The sequence below is a fragment of the Lotus japonicus genome, chromosome 1 (genome assembly GCF_012489685.1).
Source record: "Lotus japonicus ecotype B-129 chromosome 1, LjGifu_v1.2".
Classification (NCBI taxonomy): Eukaryota; Viridiplantae; Streptophyta; class Magnoliopsida; order Fabales; family Fabaceae; genus Lotus; species Lotus japonicus.
In genome coordinates this window covers 62,982,297-63,005,434 of record NC_080041.1, presented here as the reverse complement: position 1 = coordinate 63,005,434, position 23,138 = coordinate 62,982,297, and the positions used below count along the sequence as shown (strand labels likewise).

Genomic DNA, 23,138 nt, shown 5'->3' with positions numbered 1-23,138 from the left:
ATCCTAGTGGTTTGTAGCTTGAGTTTCCTTACACGTATAACCTTCTTGAAGGCACTTGAGATTAGAATATGCCTTTTTCAACTTATGAATGTTCTCTTCTACAAGTGCTCAATGTTTTCCCGACTCAGCTTCACCCCAATAGTTTGTCCTTCATTAGATCCTTCATCCTTCTTTATGATGCCTTTAATATTACTCCCAGATTGAGTTTGTTTAGGGATCAAATCAAGGTCGGTTGGGTTTTATAAATAGAATCCCTAGGATAACGTCTCTACTTTATACTTAAAATCCTATAAATGTTTTAAGAGTATGTCTCTGCTAGGACAACGTCGAGTGAGAGGTAGTGAAAACTTTCCATACCTATTAGTTGATGTTGATGGGAGTCCTAAGTTTCTTTTGTACTAGACAACCTATTCAACGTTTATTCAGTGGGTAAAGTTAATCTTGAATTTCTGACTAATGAAGATGTAGTTTGACGTAGAATTTCTTGAAAGTATTCCCTTATTAAATAGTAAAGAACAATCGAGAGCTAAGTGAGTATGAAACTTAGAATAAGGTCTATGGTCAAATCATATGATTATTAGAGTTGTGGATTTATTTTGCAATTAAAAGAATTTATGTACCTCTCATGAGGAGAAATTTGATTTCTTTGTCTAAAGATTCATGATTATGGTTTTCTTTTAGTTTCAATAAATAGATAAATAGATAAATCATTCGTGAAGGGAATGTTGTTTCTGATTACTTGACCAAGTTTGGAACCTATACTGCGAGTACTATTTTATTTTGGGATACACTTATGGCGGTGTTTCCTCTTTGTTGCTGGTGAATGCTCTTGGAGTGGCATTCTTGAGGCGTTAGTTTCTTTTGCTGTTTTTTCTTTCTTTTTGCTCTTGGTATAAAAAAATAGATAAAAAGATTTTGTGATTTGTCATGTAATCATCAAGTTATTGAGAAAGTAGTCAAAATGTGATGGCGAGGGGGAGGACTTCCTCGACGACAATGACCACCGGCCAAGCGTCTCAAGCTCCGATGCGTAATCGGGTTTGACGACCCGCTTAGGAACTGTCTTCCTGCTCCGCAATGGCATCAGAAACGGCGAGAAGAAACAACTCGATGACACAATCTTGGATCGGGCAAGAAGGGGCCGCTTAACTGACCCTTCGGGGTTGACCGGAAGGATCGGGTCCGGGGCTCAACCGGAGATAATAGGTACGATCCGGCTGGCGGCGGTGGCTTGAGCTTAACTGACGGCGATTCCGGTACTTGTCGCACGATTTTCGACTTCCTTTTATTCAACCAGCACTACTGTATTGTGACAGCCAGCAACCAGCAGTCTTCAAAGGGGAAGTTTTTTATAAGGGGCGAGTTTTTATGGGATACAACATAAATCCTGGCTTTGGCTCACAGCAAAGTCTTTGTATTATTGGGTTTGTAGTCTTTTACCACAATAATATATTCTTTTTGCTGATAAATAAAAAAGAGAACATTAATTACATTTTACTAATTTTACGCTTAATTTATTCTAAATAGTGATAGGGCAGTTATGTAGTCAAATTTTTTAAGATATGCTGGGAAGTTAAATAATAACTTTAATAAAAGTGATGACATTAATACTCTTTTTTAATACTTGTGTCAAAACCTTAAAGTGACAATTAATAAGAACAGATGATGGAGTATCAAGGAACGGATGGAGTACTATTCACCCTCAGGTTGCTAGTCACTATCTAGCAGTGTTGTAAAACTCGGCTCGAACCAACCGGTTCGACCGGTTGAGCCGGGAACAAGACCCTAAGCCGGTTCGAGCCGAGGCCGTGCAATTCACCCGTTACGAACCGGAAAAAATCGGCCGGTTCAATCAAAAAACTAGTGACTCGGTCCTTACGGTTGGACCGGTTCGCTATTTAAAAAAAAAAAAAAACTGAAAAACCAAAACTGTGTCGTTTCACTCAGTAGGGTTTCAAGTTTCAACCCATTCGTGCCTCAGAGTCTCAGACCTCAGTGCTTCATGCCTTCATCTCCTTCACCCATTCGATCTTCCTCACCACGTGAAGCTTGATGCCGCCGCCGCTCCACCACGCCTTGCTCGCGGTTCACGGTTCAGCTCTTCTTCCTGGTAAGCTTCTTCTCCTTTCTTGGTGTTTCTATTTTAAGCTATCTCAGTTCAATTTCTTAAATGAAAGAAAGGGAATGAGAGATTTTAATACAAATTGCAATACTCTATGTATCAAACAAATTGAGAGAGGGGGGGACCTTCAAGGCTTCAACACATGGGGGTGGGGTGTTTGCTATTGTGCGGTGGAGCCACCCTCCATGAAGCTGAGAATCTTTTGTAAATTGTTGGTAATAGGCGAAGTCTTGGATGGGGAAGTATGTATATCCTTTCATGGATATGGCGTTTTGATCACTTTTTTTCCCTCAAAATCAATTAATTCAGTTAAGCTATTTTAAGCTATCTCAGCTTCTTCTCTTGGTGAGCTTCTTCCTGTTGCTTTTGTCTTTGCTGTTGTTTCTTTCATTTGATGATGCCAAATATACAGTTTGCCAAACATATATGAATGATTAAATTCTTAAATCAAATACATTGTTGATTGTTTCTTAAATCAGTAATTCCATTTGGCTATCTCAGTTCAATTTCTTAAATCAGTAATTGGCTATCTCAGTTCAAATACATTATTAGTTTATCTCTTGTATAGTTGTATTATATTTTTCTCTATTTCAGTTAAATTTTCTCTAAATCACACTGTATGTTTTTATGGTATTTAATTTTTTTTTTATTGTCAACCGAGTCAAACGGTTCAACCAGTGACCCAGTGGTTGAACCATTGACTCATTGACCCAGTGCCTCGACCGAGTCGATTACCGGTCCGAGTCTGATAACACTGCTATCTAGTACTTTCTCTATTTCTTATTTACCGTTAAGAAATGCGATTAACTTTCAGAAAAGTATTATTTATTATTCTACTTCACTATTTAAATTGTACTTTATCTCCTTATTTATTTTTCTTACAATCACATTAATTAAAAAAACATCAATTAATGCTATCTTAAAATCCTAAGCGGATAGATAAATAGAAACGATTTTTTTTTCCTTTTAAGTGAAGAATTAAATAACGAAGGTAAGGAGGGAGGAAAAAATTTGTAAAATATCCAATTCTGAGGAGATATAAATGATGGAATGATTGATAAAACATAGGAAAGGTTCGATAAAGTCCACCACTATGCACGCAAACTAATTATTCAACATTTTGGCATTCTACTCCTAATTCGCCTCACTCTATGCGCACTAAAATGAAATTTAAAATGGAAAAAAATTGTAAAATAAAACTACTACACCCTCCCAAGAGGAAAATTGTTTTGAAGTAGCTTCTTTTGCTAGAATGAGCAAACGGATCAAGCGTATAACTTTGCAAGGTCTTCTTGAAAAGTCTTTCTAATGATATCTCTCTTGAGCTTCAGAGCTGCAGTAACAAGGCCAGTCTCAGGAGTCCATGGGTCAGAAAGCACTTTGATTTTTGCAGGAATCTCAAATTTCTCCAAACGAGCCTTCTTTGCTTCCTGCAAATGGTTTCCCAAAATTATAAGAATTAAAGGAGTATGCACTGTCAGTGTACATCCAATTGTATTCCGCCAAATCAGAAAATATATTTTTGTTTTAATTAAAATTTAAAGCAAATGTAACAGACTCTCTTACGTGTCATACTGTGATTGGTTGTTAGTGTAAAATTACTTTACACTGACAGTGCATATCAATTAAACTCAAATTATAATAACAAGAAAAGAAATAATACTGCATAATTTGAAACAGCTAGCCATGAATATGTAACAGGTTTTAGCACTTCCTAGAAATAAACAACACAATTTCAAGCCTTTTCAAAGGGAATAAAAGCTTTAGAAGCAATGAACCAATTTATCTTAATTTTTATCCACCAATGTTGGGGTGATACTCGTTTGAGCAAGTGAAAGGTGGAAAACAGGAAATAGGGAGGGAAGTAAAAAATTGGGATGGAAAAGCCTTAGAATTTTAACCATCACTGTTGTTGATAGATGCTGAATAATCACTTTCATCATTGTTTCCTATTTCATACAATAGAATTGATTCAAATTTGTGGGTGGATTGAAAATGAGTTGAACTCCATCTTGAATCATCCCTAATTTGTTGTACAAAGTGCATGTTTGATGAAACTTATTCCAATTTTTCCTCCCCCCCCTTTTCCAACTGCTCAAACAAGCATATTTTCTAGGGACAAATTTATCTGAAAAACTGGCATGGATCTCAGAAGTTGACTTAGTAAACCTTAACTTTAGATTTTACTGTTGATTTTTAGACAAAAATTTATCATTCCGAGGCAATTGAATGAAAACCCATGTCTCACCTTAGTTAATAAAACCGAAGTTTGTGGGTTTGCCAACCGAAAAACAAGCAAGCTCTAAGTTGTTAAAGGATTCTGGTGCAAAAGTCAAACCTTTACAAGTGATGCATGCACCTCTTTCACAGTTTCATCTTTGCTGCCCAGTTCTGAAAAATCAGAATAAGCAATTCCTTGCTTTGAAGCCCAATCCTCCAATTTGGGATGATGAACTGCCACGAGTGCCACACAGTAACTATGAAAAGGATCAGCATGCACCATGATGTTGTCCACAAAGGGGCTGCCAAGAAGAGCTGCCTCAACCTGTGTTTAATTAATTAATAATTAATTATTCATTTAATATTGAATTTGAAATAGTGCATTCCACAAACCAATATTCATACCTTTCCCAAGGACACATATTCTCCCTGCTGCAGTTTAACTATGTCCTTTTTCCGATCAATGATCTCAAGGCAACCATCCAGATGAAATCTCCCTATGTCACCAGTGTAAAACCACCTTACTCCTCTTTCATCAACCTTAACAAAAGATTCAAAAGTAAATATAGGTAACAAAAAAAAAACAAAGACAAGTCCAAATTTCAATATCACAACTTCACAAGTGGAATTTGATGCACGACCAACAGGCTCTAAGTAAACCTGGAATGGTCCTCCGACTAATATTTCAAATAAATCACAATATTAATAGTTATCCAAAAGGTTTGAATTACATAAGGCACCTAAAGAGTACTTAACAAGATAATATACACCCTAGATAAACCTAAGTAAATAGAAAATACTAAAAAAAAAATTAATTTCCTAAAATATGATATCATAATCAAATAAGAAATTTTAACATGATAATATTAAGAACATACTCTTTCTAAAATTTTGAAGAATAATATAATTCCTAAATAACGAAATAAACCATAAATGTGAAGAAATTGTCTCTAGAGGGTTTATTATATAGAGCTCATCCAAAGAGTTTCTGCAAGGAGAATATTATATTTTCTGATCTCCAATCTGACAAAGAGAAGAAACAAAGTAAAGGAATCTTGAAGTTTGTGAGGGATCAAAATTGATGCAGTGAATAGAGCGAGAGAGCAAGATTGACGACCGAAAGAGCAACCGGAGTGCCTAAGTGGCTTGAAATTAAACTTTGATACCAAATTTAATGTAGAAAAATACAAGGGCTCTTTGCTGGTTTACTACACCAAAAAACTTAGAGTACTCATCCAGGCCAAAACACTCTTCTGTCTCAAATCTTAGATACTCTTTAACTGAAGAACGGACAAAAGTGGCTCAAATGCATCTTGAAGGACTATTTATAGACCTAAATCATCTACCAAGTAACAAAGCCAAACATCCTAAAAGTCATTCCTATTCTAAGCTGGAATAAGATAATCCAAAATAGAATTAAATCCCTAAATGACAAACCATATTAAAAATCCCAAATCAAAATCCATAATTACAAAATTAAATATGTTAATAAAATTAAGGCTTAATACATCAGAAGGCCCCTGTAATTGTAAAGGGAATCAAATCCAGGGCCTAGAAAAATTTTGCATCAAATTGAGTCCTTAGAAATTTTTTTTTAATTCAATTAAGGCCAACTGTTGCCAGCCTTCAATTTTGTCCTAGTCAGCAATTCCACGTGGCTTTTTAATTTTTTTTAAATTAGAAAAATTATTAAAAAAAAATTTTTAATTCCAACTCATCTCATTTATTTGAGGAGAAAAAAAATAAAAAGCTTAATAAAATCCCTAATTTAAGTTCATCTTCATCATCCTTCATCTTCTTTATCTTCCTCCTCTTCATCATCTTCACCACACCATCACCATGCTTCTTTTTTCAGTAAATATTCATGGACCAAACAAAGTCATTACCACTTAATTACGAAGAATTAAGAAAAATGGAAATGACATACTGAGCACTAGACAAAAGATGTTGTAATGAGACTTACAACTTCAGGATCAGCTCGATGAAACATGAGCTTTCTCCTTATTGTGCAGCTGGTTCTATAAGCAACCACAATATCTTATTCTTCATATCTTCAACAACTACAACCCCAGATATCACACCCACCATAACCCATCTTATTCTTCAAACCCAAAATTTTCAAAACACAACCCCAGATTCTACATGCCTCCCAAATTCTTCAATATAAGAGGAAACAAAGCTAAAGTGTAGAAAGAAAAGGAGAGAAGGAGCAAGTCCATGGGCAAAAACGCACCAGAAAAACAAAAATAATAGATTACACAAAACCAGCAAGAAGCACCCACAATACACCCAATTTACCCAGCCACATCGATGCTCAAATCCTAAATCAAGAAGTGTGAAATGGGAATGGGAATCACCCAGATCCAAACAGGACCCAATAACCCAGATCCAAACAGGACCCAATAACCTAAGAAGAAGGAGCAATCGTGATTCCATGGAGAAGCAATGGTTGTTTGGAAGCGAGAGAGTTAGCGGCGTGGCGACGGCGGCGACGGCACGGTGGTGCACAGCGGTAAAGGTGGTCCAAAACAAAAATTGATTGAGGGATTTTGTTCTCCTTGTGGCAAGGATCATCGTGGTCCAACTCGTTTTCCCATTGGTGGCCGGATTTGGCCGGAAAATGCCCCTGAAAGCGGCGATTGTGGCGGTCGATGGCGACGGAACGAGGATCCGAACCATGTGTTTTGTTGTGGAACTCACCAAGACCCCAATGGTGGTGGACTTGTTGCGGACAGAGACCGGAGCATGCCGGAACCGAGAAAAGAGGGTGGTGGCGGTGACAATTCATTAATCTTCTTTGTTTGCATCGTGGCTGCCATTTGGAGAGAAAGAAAGAAGCATGGTGATGGTGGTGGTACTTCATAGAGGAAGAAAGAAGCATGGTGATGGTGTGGTGATGGTGATGAAGAGGAGGAAGATAAAGAAGATGAAGGATGATGAAGATGAACTTAAATTTAGGGTTTAGTTTAGGTTAGGGATTAATTAGATTAGAGATTTTATTTAAATTAGGTTTTTGTTTAGGTTATTATTAGATATTAGGGATTTTATTTAGTTAGGGATTTTATTAAGTTTTTTTTTCTGTTTAAATAAATGAGTTGGAATTAAAAAATAAATTTTAATAATTTTTCTAATTTAAAAAAAATAAAAAAGTCATGTGGAATTGCTGATTAGGACAAAATTGAAGGCTGGCAACATTTGGCCTTAATTGAATTAAAAAAAAATTTATAGGGACCCAATTTGATGCAAAATTTTTCTAGGCCCTGGATTTGATTCCCTTTACAATTACAGGGGTCTTCTGATGTATTAAGCCTAAAATTAAATACCAATCTACATCAACAACTGCCGAAGTTCACTTCTAAAAGCTTAAGGTATTGCATTAACATTCTAAGTGGTTTTACATCTAACAGGCTTGTTCCTGCAAGATCCCTTTGAACTTAAAGCTTGGATAATGGCATAATGCACAAGCCCCTCTACTTAAAGCTTGGATAATACACAAGCAGTCATTGAGGATGAAAATCCTGACCAATTGATTATAGAGGCTTTCGTACAATGTTATGAACAACTCTCCTAAAAGCTTAAGCTGTCAAGTAAAGATTCATGAATGGCATTATATTACCAGTAACTATCACAGCAATGCCAGAAAATCAGAATTATATTTATCTCACCTTGCTTCTCCACCCACCAGAAAAGAAAAGAAAAAGACGTAATATGTAGCTATACCTTGTAAGATTCATTTGTCTTTTCTTCATTTTTGAAGTACCCAAGAGTGACATTTGGACCACCAACCACAATTTCACCACGAGGCATTGGCGAGTCATTAGTTGAGTATCCACCTTCAGGCCAGTCAATTAGCTGAACAAAGAATACCAAATGTGGGCATAAGAAGTATATTTTGAGTGCACAAAGAAAAAGTAAATCACCACTAAAAAATAATCAAATCATAGTGGAATTCATGAGTTAATCATGAAGCTTTTCTTAAATTGCACCATTTATACAAGGAAGACAACAATAATGGTTATGTACCAAGAAATAATTCTGAAGGATCATGAGGAAGAGGGCAGATTTCCAACCAATTCTATTGATTTTATTCAGTTGCAACATCACCAGGAAGATTATAAAAAACTTACTTGTAATCAAATAGCATAAATAAGTTACAAGTTGGAAGATTAAGAAAAGATTAATAGTGATAATTGGTTTATAAAAAAAGTTAAAAATAGAAGTACCACTTACACACAGAATATGTTACGGCTTATGACCTGCACTAAGGAAAATTTTCCATACGGATAAAGTCCAGATAAATTTTGACAATGACAGGATGTTGGCCATACCACAATTTTATGATTAATGCTGAAGATGATATTTAAAGCAAAATAAAGAACACTTAAATAACCATCAGGCACAATTATATCGAAGCCAATGAACCGACGAGGGGTAGCTCAGTTGACAATGCAAGCTGAGTGTGTGAGATGAGCTCAATGACTAAATCCTGAACCCGGAGTAGTCGGCATCCGAAGGGTGACCGGATACCAGGTGGTTTATACCAAAAAGATATCCAAGTAAATGGTCCAATCATTACTATATTGGTATTGTTGTTAATCCAATTTCTTCGCTGCCCTTCTCATGGAAAGAGCAATAAGATTCCGGGGTTGAGATTGTATAGTAATACTTGGTTAATTAGATTGTCTCAGTTGTTTGCTTTTTCTGTTGTTTCATTTTGAAGGATATCTTATCTTTTTGAAGGATATCTTCAAAATCTCAAGTATCTAATAAAATATCATCTTTCATGGTTGAGTCACGTCTTTGGGTTGAAGATTAGTGATAACAAAACATAGAGAATCATAGAGATGGTTCAGTTGACATTAGCTCAAACTGCTAGGAAGGAGACAAAATTCTGGATGTGTAGTATAATGTACATATCCAAGTTTTAATTATGAAAATTAGGGATCTCAACTAGGCATCTACTATAGACATACCAGCTATTCCAAAAGCATAAATCATATAGAGAGACTAAATTTTATTTTCTTAAGTTAATATGGTGTAATGCAATGTTGTAAGTAGAAAGTGCGGAATAACCATGTTATGATGTGCAATGATATAAACTGTCAGGAGTAACTGTTCCAAGGTATCATTCCATTAAATAATAGTGTACAGTAAAATTTTCAAAATAAAGAGAAAAAAGAGAAAGTAACACTCATTTTGTAAAGTAATCATTGCAGTTAAAATGCACGAAGGTGACTTGGATCTGATCAATTACTACCTTAATATATGAGCAAGGAAGAGGTGGTCCAACACGGCCAACAGATGTATCGTCAAAATCAGAGAATGTCCCACCAGCACAAGTTTCTGTCAGACCATATCCTTGTCCTATTGGAGCACTGAAAATGACAACCAAATATAAATGTGAGAAAAATTTAATACAGAAAATATGAAAAACAAAATAGAATAACAAGGACATGAGTAAAGCTAGTAATTTAATAATATTTCAGAATATAGTTGATTTCGTTTAGAAGGCCAATCTAACCATAACAGATCTAGCAGTTGAATTTTCCAAGAGAAATAAGCAAACCCACAGAAAGTGAGAATTATTGTTTAAACCAACTATCGAGCCCAATGAGGCTCCTGTATAAAAGAAAGGAGTGGTTTACATTATTGGAATGTAGCAAATTAACAATATTGTATCTGATTTAGAAACTAAAGAAATATCTTATATTACAGCCAATTTATCAATAAAAGAACAACACTGTATTTATCACGGAATTCATATGCTTGCCATGAAATTTGGTGCACTAAAGATCGGTGTCATGACTTGTTACAGAATAAACAGCCCAAAATTTACAAAGTTGTAGTAGTATACACTTCTACTCTTGCTTACTCTGAACTTCAGTTGAGATTTTTTGGTTTCGTTAGGAAAATATATTATCCTCTGCTACTATGTTTCACTCACTTTCTTCTTTAATGATATTTCTTCTTTTATTTGCAAAATACTAAAAAATTGTACTGACCCAAGACAAATATTGATGAATCTTTGGGTATCAGCAGAAAGGGGAGCACCACCAGACAGTATAAAACGAATATGACCACCCAGAATTGCTTGGACTTTTTTGAACACAAGAAAATGCCATAGAGCCTGTTCCAAGCCCCAAGCGCCAAACCAGCTACCATTAATTGCATGCAACCTTCGTGAATAGGCTAAATTAAACAACTTCTTTGATAATCCTCCCTTGGCATTTACCTGCATGATCAGGCTTTAGTCTTACTACACTGACAGTAAACCCAAAACTACCTCATGCATAATATTAATATCTAGGTGTGTATTTGTCAACCGTGTCATAAAACCAAATACCTTCTTGAGCACTCCATCACGTACACGATCAAGTATTGCTGGTACAGCTGCCATCACAGTTGGACTCAATGCAGTGGCATCCCCATGTGTTCCTTTTTTAATCTTGTTTGATGTATCAGTTAGAGTCAAAGGAGATCCATATCCTATAGAACCTCCAACAGATGCAATCAAATTCTAAAACAAGTAGTTGAGTTTGTCAAAACATGCAAGATAGGGAAAAAAAAAAAAAGAGTAATATGAAACACAAACAAAATGCCCTTTAAACTGAAATTTCATTCAATCCACTAACAACAGTAGATACCCATACCTCAGCTACTAATTCAAGGATATGAGCCATTGGTAAGTATGCGAGATAGACATCCTTTGGCCCAAGCTTAGGAACAATTGTCATTACTGCAGAGACTGTTGCCAAAACATTGCCATGTGTCAACATTACACCCTGTGCAAAAGAAAGAATTTTAAGAAACAGTCTAACAAAGAAAAAAAAAAATGGTCCCGTCTAGAGTCTAGACTATTCTTTAGGATAGTCAATCTAGTGAAAGGATAGAAAAATTGACATTGGAAGAACTACATATCTCAAAGATGCTTCCAACCTTAGGCAATCCTGTACTTCCACTTGTGTACATTATAACAGCAACATCTGCTGAAAGAGGTAAATCAGCCTCAATTGGATTTTCTCTACCAAGCCTCTCAACTTCAGCAAAGGAAATGATTGACCAGCTATGCGGAGCTGACAAGGTATCAGATGGGATATCATTGTCCAAGCATATCACACGTCTCACTGAATCAAGTTGTCTACTAACATTTACAAGTGATCTCAATTCTTTGCGCCCACAAATCACAGTTGTAACCTCTGTCTGGTACCGATTTCACGAGTGAGAAAAAAAACCACAGGAACAAAAATGATGGTAAAGTGCAATATTAATTCTAGTATACTGTCTCAAAGCATAGACAAAACCAGAAAGTAAATCTCAATCCTTTACACAATTTACAGCTAAATTAACAACTATATGAAATAGAGTTGATTTTTACCAGCAAATAAACTTTAAATACCAGTGAAAATAATGGGAATGAGGCTGAGACTGGATCAAGAACTTCTGAGAAAATGGAAAACAAATAACACCTCAGTTTACCAAAAAGTCCACCCCCCAGGTTCTCTGTTTCTATTATTACTGTTTTTCAATAATGGAAAATAAAATATAGGGATTGTAAGCATCTAAACACTCGAGCTCCCCTATGCTGACTTCCCATTTCACCGCTCCTTCCTTCCTTTCACCTCCTCACCTGATAAAGTCAAGTTCACTGTCCAGATAAGGCCACAATCAGCCACAGCCCATTTTTCCACCGTTACTTAAAATTATAAACAAAACTGTTTTTCACTTCAAAACTCAGACTTAGTACTGATATACTAACCATAAAGAATTATGATAGTCATTTATACTACGCTACCCAAACACGTGTGATAGGTACTCACATATTAGTTAGTTAGTTAGTTATACTTAGTGAGTTAGTTAGAATGTTATTGAGGCAGGTAGCCTATAAAATAACAGACATTAGAGAGTTAGGGGTATCTTGTTATTCATTTGGGAATTGGGTTCTTGAGAGAGAAGTGGTTCTCTCTTGGGTTAGGGAAGGTGTTTGGTATCCTTCCTTGTATCTTTCCCCTAATTCCCAATTTGGGATTAGGGTTCTTCATCAATAATACTTCTACATTTTCTGGGTTCTATCATTGGTATCAGAGCACCGATTCAGGTGCCCTGGCCAAGAAGATTCAACCGCAACAGCATCCATGGCTAGAGGATTCATGGATTCATTTTCACGTGAGGAAAGGAGGGAGATATTTGCTCTTGTAAAGGAATTGCAGAAGGAGTTTGCTGAGAGCAGAAGGGAACTAGAGTCAATGAAGAATCAGTGGAGGGAACTTGAAGAGAAGAGGCAGAAGATGGAACAAGAAAGGCAAGAATCAGAGGCGGCAATCGAGGTGGAGCGAACAGCGGCAGCGGCGTTGTTGAAGGGAAGTGAGACCCCAGCGGTGGCTGGGCAAGCTTGTGAAGCAGGAGAAGACTCAACCTCTTGGATTCAGAAAGCCAATCTTGGAACAGAGGGTGAAACGGAGATGACGGCGGAAGAAGAGAGAGACGCTACGTTGGATGAGCAAGTGTCTGAAACAGAGGGGGTTTTCATTTCTGAGATGAAGCAACTCAATCTTGAACTAGTGGAGGACAATCGAGTAACAGAGGAGGAGTGGCAGAAGAAATCAGGATCTGCATCAATGGCAGAGAAGAACCGAACCTTTGAAGCAGAGGCGTCGCCGGAGAATCTTGAAACCATGGCGGTGAGGGCGATTCAGGGGGAATCAAAGGTTGAAGCGCCACAGAAATCAGAGGCTGCGTCGGAGGCAGAGAGAGCGGCAACAAAGGTGCTTCAGAGGCCATCGAAGATTGCAGCACCACACAAACCCAATTGTGATGCGGCAGAGACAGAACATGCCGCGGCGGTGGCAATTCAGAGATTCGATCTTGAAACAGAGGTTGAACCAGCGATATTGAAGGAAGAGCGAGCTTTTCTGGAGGCCAAGACATTAGTCTTGAATCTCTCGACGCCGGAGAAGGCGATTCGTCCGCCGGCGAAACCACCGAATCCACCTTGTAGTGCGCTGGATATTGCAAAACTGGAAGGGGCAGAGTTGTGTCCACTTTGGATTTGTTGGAGGGTGGCGCGGCCACTTCCACCACCGGCGAAACCGCCGGAGTTGTGGCGTGCTGGCGGCCGTAACTTGGCGCCGCTGGATCTGTCAAGCTGTGAGGGGATGGGCACTCGCGGGCACAGCGCAAGGACGGAGAGGGCAGAGATCAAGGTTTGGACTTGCAATCCAAATGGGCCAAGCCCAAATCTCAGTTGGAAGGAATTGGGCCTTGATGAATATTGGGCCAACGTTTCAGCTTTTGGGTTAAAATCCAATTTACCCATTTACAAGGGACAACAGGGAGCCAGATTTCATGCTACAAAGTCTCAAAGAATTTTACAGCAGCTGTGGGGAAACAATTCAGGTAATCTACAAGCTTTTGCTGAAACTATGAAGTTATTTACAGTTCTGAGCAATGAACAGGAGAAGTGGGATCCGGGTGGAAATTATTTTGTTCCACCATTTCTAACACAGGGTCACTCAAGTTCTTGGTCATGCCAACTAAATGTTTTTGCTGAATTAGTTGCTGGGTTTCCAAGTTTGAATTCTCAAAGTGCTGAGGTCAATGTTTTGGTTGGGAGGCAACAACAGAATTGGAGGTATCAACGTATTTGTGATAGTTGGACATTTTCACAACCTGAGTCACATGATAGTAGAGGGTTGATTTGTAGTGCTGGTTCAAGTATGGGACTTCTTGAGCCTTTATTGGCTAGTTTTGGGACAGTACCTGCAAATTCTTTCATGTCGAGGTTTGCTTTTGAAGATGCTACTACAGTACTATTTCAACCTCTTTGCATCAATTGGAACTTCTGCTACTTGTTTTTTCAGCAATGGTACTTAGGCCACATTAGTTTCAGCAGGACAGTGAAGATTTTCCCTAAGTCATACATGTTTTGGACTCTTTGCTTTCTGCTATGGGACCCTGGTGGCATAGTAGTGCATTTTCAGCATTGGCATTCAATTGGATTCAGTCCTTCACCTTGAGGACAAGGTGAATTTTCAGGGGGGGAGTATTGATAGGTACTCACATATTAGTTAGTTAGTTAGTTAGTTATACTTAGTGAGTTAGTTAGAATGTTATTGAGGCATGTAGCCTATAAATAACAGACATTAGAGAGTTAGGGGTATCTTGTTATTCATTTGGGAATTGGGTTCTTGAGAGAGAAGTGGTTCTCTCTTGGGTTAGGGAAGGTGTTTGGTATCCTTCCTTGTATCTTTCCCCTAATTCCCAATTTGGGATTAGGGTTCTTCATCAATAATACTTCTACATTTTCTGGGTTCTATCAACGTACCAATAACATTTATTTGATGTGCATGGTTAGTGAGGATTCAGGAACATTAGAAAATAAAGGAGCAGCTTATGCTTTGACATTTGACAAGAGAAAGTATTATCTCTGTGGCCTTTCTAGAGCTCTGTCACTGCAAGTGCTACATCTTTTAAAAGAGCTATCTAATGAAACACATTAAAACAAAAATGAATAGCTCTAAAATTTTGAATTCATGTTCTTCTTCTTTTCTTTTCTTCATCCACCAGGAAGATGTGTATATCTTAAACAATGTTTAGAAATCCATAGTTTATTCTCTCTTTTCTGTTAAATCATTTTCACACAGAAATTCTCTGTTTGGAATGAGTGACAATGTGACATAAAGCAGTGAGTGAGCAAACCTCGTTCAATGAGTGACACAAAGCTTCCTCTCCCAACGACGCATATATAGTCACAACTGTCACATTTCTCCTGAAGCAACCCTGAAGAAACAAAAAAACACACAAGATCATTATGTTTCCATAAAGCACCAATTCAAAACACAAAGAGAAACAGAAGCGAGTTTCGAGCGAAGCAAAAAGACAAACACCTGGAGTGCGATGAACCATTCTTCTCTGGTCTCAGCAAAGATCGCAGCACGCTCTCCCTTGACATGGCCAACCTTGGCCAAACCAGAGGCGAAATTAGAGACAGTTTCGAACACCTTCCAGTACGTGACCCACTGGTACTCTCCCATATGAAGCTTCTCGAAGCTTCTCCCATCTTTCGAGGTTTCAATCTCCCTGGAGATCAACACGCGCGTCCCGAGCAGCAACTTCCCCGGATGCTCCTTGCATGCACGCTCGAAGAGCTCAGCCAGCGTCGTCACGCCCTCCCAGGCTGAACTCAGCGGCGAGGTGAAGCGGTGGTTGCGGACCGTGAGGCCGGGATCGCCACCGACATCCGCCGGCAAGCCGCGGCGCTTCGGGTTTTTGGAGTTTCGGAAGAGGAGGACGAGGAGGGGAACCACGACGCCGAAAATGTAGGCGTTCATCGCTAATCTGATTCAAAACAACGTGTGATGTTGAAGCGATCGGAGAAAACGAAGAGAGTGTTTGGTTTCTGTGAAAATTCAGAGAATGCAAGTTTTTTAGGCACGGTTTTTGTGATTATTAATGTTGTTTTTAAAGTTTGGGATTATGAATGAAGTTGCATAGAGATCAGAATCAGAAGCAATGTGGAAGAGGATGCTTGGTGAGGAGTGATGTGTTGGCAATCAGCCTATCAAACTAAGGCGGAGAGACCAAAGGGGAATCAAGGTTTGGAATTTCAGAAACTGAAACTAGTTTTTCTTAATCTTAAATGTTATTAAAAACTTTGAATTATAACTTCTATATAATAGTAATTAATTAATAATTAATGAAATCACATATTAAACACACTTCCACCCGTGAGATTTAATAAGAGAATAGAGTAAAATAAAAAGATGATGTGATAAGAATGGAAGAAATAGATTATAAAATGAGTGGAGATGCGGAAGAAATTTATTGTAGTAGAGGTGTGCGAAGGGTAGAGGTCATCACCGCTCCATTACATTAATGAGAATTAAGAATAATATTTATGGTGAAATTAAATTATGAGATATTATTTGATTATGTCCATTAAGTGATTGATTTATACTTTTTCTCAATGTTCTGAAAACCGGACCGGTCAAGGCACAGGTTCAAGGTTCAAAGGTCGAACCGGGGTCAAACCGGGGCTCGACCGTGGTAATATAAATAATACATTACATTTATGTTAATATAGATAATATATGTTATTTTAGTGAATAATGAATAGTTTATTGATAAATTATAATAAAATACTTTTTATTAAATATAAAAATAAAAGAAATATAATATTACAAATTTACTTAAATTATTACTTAGTTTATGTCATTATTATGTACATACTTGTTAATTTATTTTTCTTCTATATAATACTAAATAAAAATATAATAAAAATATATATTAATGTTTGATAAATAAAAGAAAATATATGTTAAGTAATATGCATATATTATTAAAAATTGTTACTTAAGTTAAATATGTGTCTTGACTCTTGAACGCAAGATTTGTTTCCTCAATCATTATGTACTTATAATAAATATAAAAATACACACAATTTATCCCAATAGAACTTGTGGCCTAGTGGTATACATACCTTTTTGGAACTCCAAGGTCCCAGGTTCAACCCATAGTGAGGACAAAATTTATTTTAAAAATAATTTTTTCTCAAACTGTTGACCAGCCGGTTTAGACCGGTTCTTGACCAGTTCTCTGGTCCAAAGACCGGTTTAGTAATCCCCGGTTTAATTACCCTGACCGAACCGGCCAATGGTCTGATTCCCGGTTGAACCGGCTCGACCAGTCGGTCAGGTCCGATTTTCATAACACTGCTTTTTCTACTCTGATCATAATATTCTCCTAGTCTTGCTAACTTGAGTGGTAGAGTGTGTTGCATGTACCCATCCACAGTGTCTTTCATCTACAATTATTCACGTTATTCACGAAGATGACATTACTTGGAGGAGATCATAACATCGAATGACAAAAAGTCGAGTCCAAAGTCACTCATGAGGAATAACATAATGATACGAGAAAGGGGATTGAATTGTGTTTGTGTTAAGCCTTAATGGTGACAACTAAAAATTCTTCTTTTAAGATTCTTCTAGTATTTCATCATAGATGACTACAACGAACGATTGAGATGAAAAAATTGCAAGAAGGTAAAAGGAGAAGAACACAGAAAATTTTATCCAAGTTCACACACGCGGGTACATTCAGTCTTTGGCTACAACCAAACTTTTCACTGGAAACGAGTATTAGTAGAACTTCTCATGCAAAAAATATTCGCAGGACTTCTCCTAAGTGTTCTTTGATTCAGTCTCTCCAAGATGTTGAGTATTACTTTGCCCCAGCTTCTTCAGGCTCTAGTGGGTATTATTTTGCTCTAGCCTCTCAAGGCTCTAGTGAGTATTCTTTTTCCCCAGCCTCTCCAAGCTCTAGTGAGTATTCTTTTGCCCTAACCTCTCCCGGCTTTGTTGAGTATTCATGTACAAGCCTCTCCAGGCTTAATGAGTATTAACATGACTTCTCCTATCACATGAATTCAATAGGCTCTGATTATACTCTTTATTAAGGTGCATTTGATCTTTACTAGTTTGCAACCTTAATGAGTATTTACAAGATAGTCTTGGATATTACAATGATTTTCTCTCTAGTTCTGATTTAGATCAAGCTAGATATAGATGAAAGCTTAATTTCGTGATCTCAATCACTCAATACTTTACTCTCATTTATGGTGTCGTGTCAATACACAAACACACTTTTCTACTAAGCACTCTATTACATTTTCTTGAAGTGTTTCAATCACTCAATCTGAGTGCATAAGCACTTTTAGGTGCATGTTAAGCTCACTTCAACTTCGTGTTGAAGAAAACACACTTCTAGTGAAAAAGAATGCACACACACTCTCACACTTTTCTTTTTCAACTTGAACCTTTTTTATATCTCAACAACTAGGATGTAGAAATTATGAGGTGAAGTGAGTTATAGATTAGTTTTACTCGACTATCATTATTTTGGTGGGATTTCACTTTTGAAGTAACTATATTTAATGTTATCATGTCTTGTTGTAAGGTCCAAACAAGTTCTCACTTAATGAGAAGAAGTGTTTTAATGATGACAAAATGACAAAGCTACCACTGAAGATCAACATGAAGAGTAAGGAAGGCAATTGCAATACAAGGAGAATGAAACCCTGAAGAAAAGTTAGTGAAAGCATACAAAACTAAGAGATTATCTCTATCAAGCATTATCATCATCCCTTGATATTGTCTGTACAAGTATGGCTTGATCTCCATCGTCTAAGAGCTTCATTATCTATCAGCTACAATGTCCAAGGACTCAATCGTTTGACAAGAACTCTTAGTCAAAAGAATCATATTAATCAGTGGTCTACAATCACGAAGAATGAGCTAAGAGAAAGAAAAACAATCGTCCAATGAAGAAAGTGAAACAAATAACTAGATTTCTTCAAACGTGACTTCCTAGTCTAACAAGAGTACAACAATCAAAGGAACAGTACAAAGCTATCTAGTCATCAGAAAGCTATGAAACACGCCGTTTTACCAAACGAAGAAAAGTCATCTTTGACACTTAGAATCAATGGTCAAGGTGCTCTCAAGGCTCAACATAGCTATGAAAACTCAAGGTTGAAAAGAAGTAACAAAGCTACATTCACAACTAGCATGAACGACGAAGATATGATGAAAGCTTTCCTTTACACTACTAAGTCTCCATCTCTCTAACACAAGTCAGAACAACTATTCTTATAGTACTTGTGGTCAGAACGAATTTTTTTCACTCTCTAACGTTTACTAGAAGACCATCAGCAAACTACCTAGAGATATAAGTTTTGCAATGATCATATGTTGAAGACTGAATATAAAATGAAATGAAGAGAAAAGATTAGAGTGAGAGTGTGAAAAAAAGTGAAGAAGGAAAGATGAATGAGGGAAGATTGAATAGTGAAAGTAACACCGTACACAAGTTTATGGGGTGTATACTCAAATGAGTATAAAGTACATAACTTACATGAGACTACATAAGCTCGAATTGATCAACAAGACAACAACACTAGAAGCATGTTGTAACAAAGGGAAAGTTTATTCTGAACTGTAGGGGATGGAAAAAATATTTCTTTCTGGTGTAATCTTTGGGCAGGGGATGCTGTCCTAAAAGAGCGCTTCCCAAGACTATTTTCTCTATGTGAAAATAAAGAGGCCATGATCAATGAGATAGGAAACTTCGTGAATGGCAAGTGGTCTTGGAATTTGAGATTTCGTCGTCGCCTATTTGATTGGGAGCTAGAAGGATTCAGGGAATTGAACTCAAGAATAAATTCTATCTTCCCATCTCATGGACATAAATGGCGTGTTCTCGATGAGGGACGTTTGTCGCTGGGCAGAAAAACAAGCTTTTTAGAGCTGTCAATACGGGTCAGCCCAGCCCATATGGGTCAGCCCGTATGGGTTGGGTTGAAAACGGGTTGGGTTGTGTCAACCCGGACCTTAACGAGCCAGGAAAATATGAACCCAACCAGGTTCGCTACGAGCTCGCGGGTTGGCGGGCTGGCTCGCGGGTTGGGTGAAAAAAATATATAAAATAGATAAATTGGATTAGAAAATGTTCTAAAAAAATAATTTCACAAAAATACTTGAAGAAATTGGTAACAACTCATAAGAAAGAGGTTTATCAACCCATTAATTTGTATGTCACATTTGAAATATAGTAAAGTAACTTTTTGGTTACAAAATATAGTAAAATAATTTAGTTGACAAGATTTAAAAACACAATTATTTTACTGTCACATTTAAAATAAGATAAATAATAGAATAACAATAAATAAAACACAAAAAATTGTCTCAAATTTAAAGAAATGAAAATTTCCATTTTTCTATCTAAAAGTATTCCATAAAACTAACCTTAAATTAAAGACAAATAAAATAATTGTTTTAATAAAAAATAACTCTAACCCGACGGGTTGGCTCGCTTGACCCGCGGGTTGGCCCGTTTAACCCGCGGGTTAAACGAGCCGGGTTGCACTAACCCGAGTTCTTTTCGAGCTGGAATTTAACCAACCCAACTCGGCTCATTTAGCCAACCCGTCGAGCTGGCTCGCGGGTTGGAACCCATATTGAGAGCTCTACTTTTGGTGATTCAAGGTGGATCCTTCCAAAAGAGGTAGGTAAAATTTTGCCCCCAAAAGTCAGTCTATTTATATGGCAGGTTATTGGAAATAAAATTGCATCAAAAGAGAATTTGGGGAAACGAGGAATTCTTCTGCAATGCGTGTTGTGTCATATCTCAGTAGAATCTGGTTCCCATTTATTCCTGCATTGTTATAAGACTTGGAGGCTGTGGTGCATAGTCATGTAAAGAGAAGGAATTTCCTGGGTTATGCCCCCTTCGCTAGACGAATGAAGTCCCCTTCCTTTCCAATCTGATTCAATTTTGTGGTCTCTGGTTCTTTTCTCCTTGGTATGGTCCATTTGGAATGCAAGGAATTCTCTCATTTTCCGTCAAAAATAGGTTTGCTTTGAGGAACTTTGGGATCTACATCTATTGAGAATTTCTTGGTGGATTAAATCCTCAAATATTAAGTGCCCTTATGAGATATCTCAATTTAGTTCAGATTTTGCTCGCATTAAGGTGGTCCGCGAGGCCGCTCTTAGAAGAATGTCAGTGTGGTCTCCTCCTTATTTTGGTTTGTTCAAATTTAATGTGGATGGAGCTTGTTCTGGTGCTCCTGGTATCTGTGGAATTGGGGGATCATCCAGAGGCATTAAAGGATATTTCTCGAAGAAGATGGGCTTTCGGTATGCTTATGAAGCCGAGGTTAATGCAAATATATCATGCACTTTTATTTTGCCAGCAATTCCTTATTAGGAATGTGATCATTGAAAGCGATTCTATGGCTGTTGTCAAATGAGTTAATTCACAAAGTAATCGACCTTGGAAGTTGCTCAACACCCTTAACCATATTGATATTCTATTAGCTGAGATAAACTGTTTTGAAGTGAGGCATATATTTAGAGAGTCAAATTTTATTGCTGACTATCTAGCAAAAAAAGGGTGTTCAAGTCATTCTATTTTGTGGCATTTCGTTGATCCTATGTGATTAATGAGTTGATATATTGTCCCAGAAAGTAAGTGATTTGATTATATCTGCTGCTAGTTGGTTTGCTGTTGTGGCCTGATTGGTAATATTACCTTGGTTTCCAAATTCATAAAAGTGGGGCGGTGTAGCTGGTCTTTGCCGTGGCATCTTATGGCCTAATATGGAAGTCTTAAAGGGGTATTGTTTGTGCAATAAATTTTTCTCACTAAATGTTTCTTCTGTTAGAGGTGGGCTAGCTTAGTGATCTGGTTTTGGAATCATGCTTATTTCTTGTTTTTAGTAATCTGCCCCTCTATCATAATCTATATATGCGTCGTATGTTTATTGTGGGGTGCAAAGATGGTATTATTGTCTAGTGGTTATTGTTTGGATTTTGCTTGTGATTGGGTACTCTTTTTCCTCCTTGGGGTTTTTCCCACTTCATTTTTCTTAGGGAGGTTTTAATGAGGCTCTCTCATTTGACATCTTAGACATCAAAATAGCACCAGTGCAATGTAATGTTTTTATTTTGGTTTGGATTGTAAAAATCTACATGTGATGATTGTTCTCATTATATTTCTTATTTATCAATCCTTTTTGTTCTCAAAAAAAAAATCTTGACTTTCGGGTAGTCACAATAGTAACCGATTCTAAACTAAGTGCGGAAAATGCAAATATTTTTTTCTTTTTAAAGCAAGACTTGTCCAACAAGGACTGAACTCAAAACTTAAGACATAACATGATATACCATATATATATATATTAATAATTTCGTGAAATTAATATCTGAAATGATTTATTTTTAATTTTGTGACTTTTGAATATGTTTATTTAATGTGATTTTATTATATTTAAAAAATGTTAATAATTTTGGAAATTGATATTGCAAAATAATGTGCGGGTGCCACATGGAAAAACCTTCTAAAACAAAACATTCTTTTAGTATATTATATAGATAAATAGATAGATAGATTTGTAATTATTTACATTAAGTTATTTAGTTTGTGACACCATTTTTTTTATTTACTTTAAATTTTCATTTCTTTTTTATTCAATACTAATAATGTGACCCGCGCGTGCACTAAGTATATTTATTCTTTTATTACATGAAATATTTCAAAATTTGTGTTACTTTTGTTACATTTATGAAAGAAAGTTTACAAATTAAAAGAATAAAAATAAATTTAGAAATAGGAAAACATAAATTTGAAAGTTTTTTTCTTGAGATGTAGAGCAAAAGAGAGGGGATCAACACTAAGTTACCGCCCGAGCACAATGCAACAAAAGAACATCGCTGAGGACTCGGGACCCTCCTTCCTTCGCGATCAGAGCCCCCCCGCATCATCTCATTTTCAAACTCTGACATCATCGGACCTGCAAACAGCTAGAGAAATTTCTAGGAAGAGTACTGCATCAGGAACATATTCAAGATCTGAAACATCAACAGACATGCAACTATCATGAACAATTTTTGGAAAAAGATCAGAAACAGACATCTCAAGCCCGACGCATAAACCCTTGAGAGACCGGACATCATCCTTTTTTCATCCTCGGAGAAAGACGTCACATGCAGAACCACGACTTTCAGAAGAACGATAACACTCCCACCGTTCGAGGATGGAAGATGCCCATCTATCACTAACTTGTGGCGGAAACCTCGCTAGAGCCACTAACAAGATCGAACCACCCTAGACCTTCTTCTCCTCAACACATATGTCCGTAACACTTACCCCTTAACCCATACTATATTAATTAAATCCTTTTTTAATCGGTTTGAGATCAGAATTTATTCCCAAAGAAAAAATGAACTGAAATTGGTTC

At 37.0% G+C, this 23,138-nt stretch overlaps 1 protein-coding gene across 2 annotated transcripts; it reads right to left on the bottom strand.

The window, feature by feature from the left end:
* Positions 1 to 3,148: 3,148 nt before the first annotated feature.
* LOC130737235 (long chain acyl-CoA synthetase 9, chloroplastic-like) lies at positions 3,149 to 15,950 on the bottom strand. Of its 2 annotated transcripts, none has more exons than XM_057588992.1 (11): positions 15,226 to 15,948; positions 15,038 to 15,118; positions 11,279 to 11,542; positions 10,993 to 11,124; positions 10,686 to 10,859; positions 10,345 to 10,574; positions 9,600 to 9,717; positions 8,063 to 8,194; positions 4,748 to 4,882; positions 4,461 to 4,667; positions 3,149 to 3,552 (listed from the first exon to the last, which is right to left on the bottom strand). In XM_057588992.1, exons 1-11 carry the CDS (start codon positions 15,667 to 15,669, stop codon positions 3,388 to 3,390), a joined length of 2,082 nt encoding a protein of 693 aa, XP_057444975.1. In that variant the 5' UTR covers positions 15,670 to 15,948; the 3' UTR covers positions 3,149 to 3,387. The 2 variants fall into 2 exon arrangements, 1 of the variants encoding a protein (XP_057444975.1); XR_009018627.1 differs by having other exon boundaries at positions 3,414 to 3,552; positions 4,371 to 4,667; positions 15,226 to 15,950.
* Between the last annotated feature and the right edge of the window lie 7,188 nt (positions 15,951 to 23,138).

Excerpts from the sequence above, each read along its gene's own strand:
- LOC130737235 (XM_057588992.1), bottom strand. The coding sequence starts at position 15,669 with ATGAACGCCTACATTTTCGGCGTCGTGGTTCCCCTCCTCGTCCTCCTC. Across the intron at positions 4,668-4,747 it reads AATATGTGTCCTTGGGAAAG|GTTGAGGCAGCTCTTCTTGG; the intron begins GTATGAATATTG and ends AATTAAACACAG. Across the intron at positions 3,553-4,460 it reads TGCATGCATCACTTGTAAAG|GAAGCAAAGAAGGCTCGTTT; the intron begins GTTTGACTTTTG and ends AACCATTTGCAG.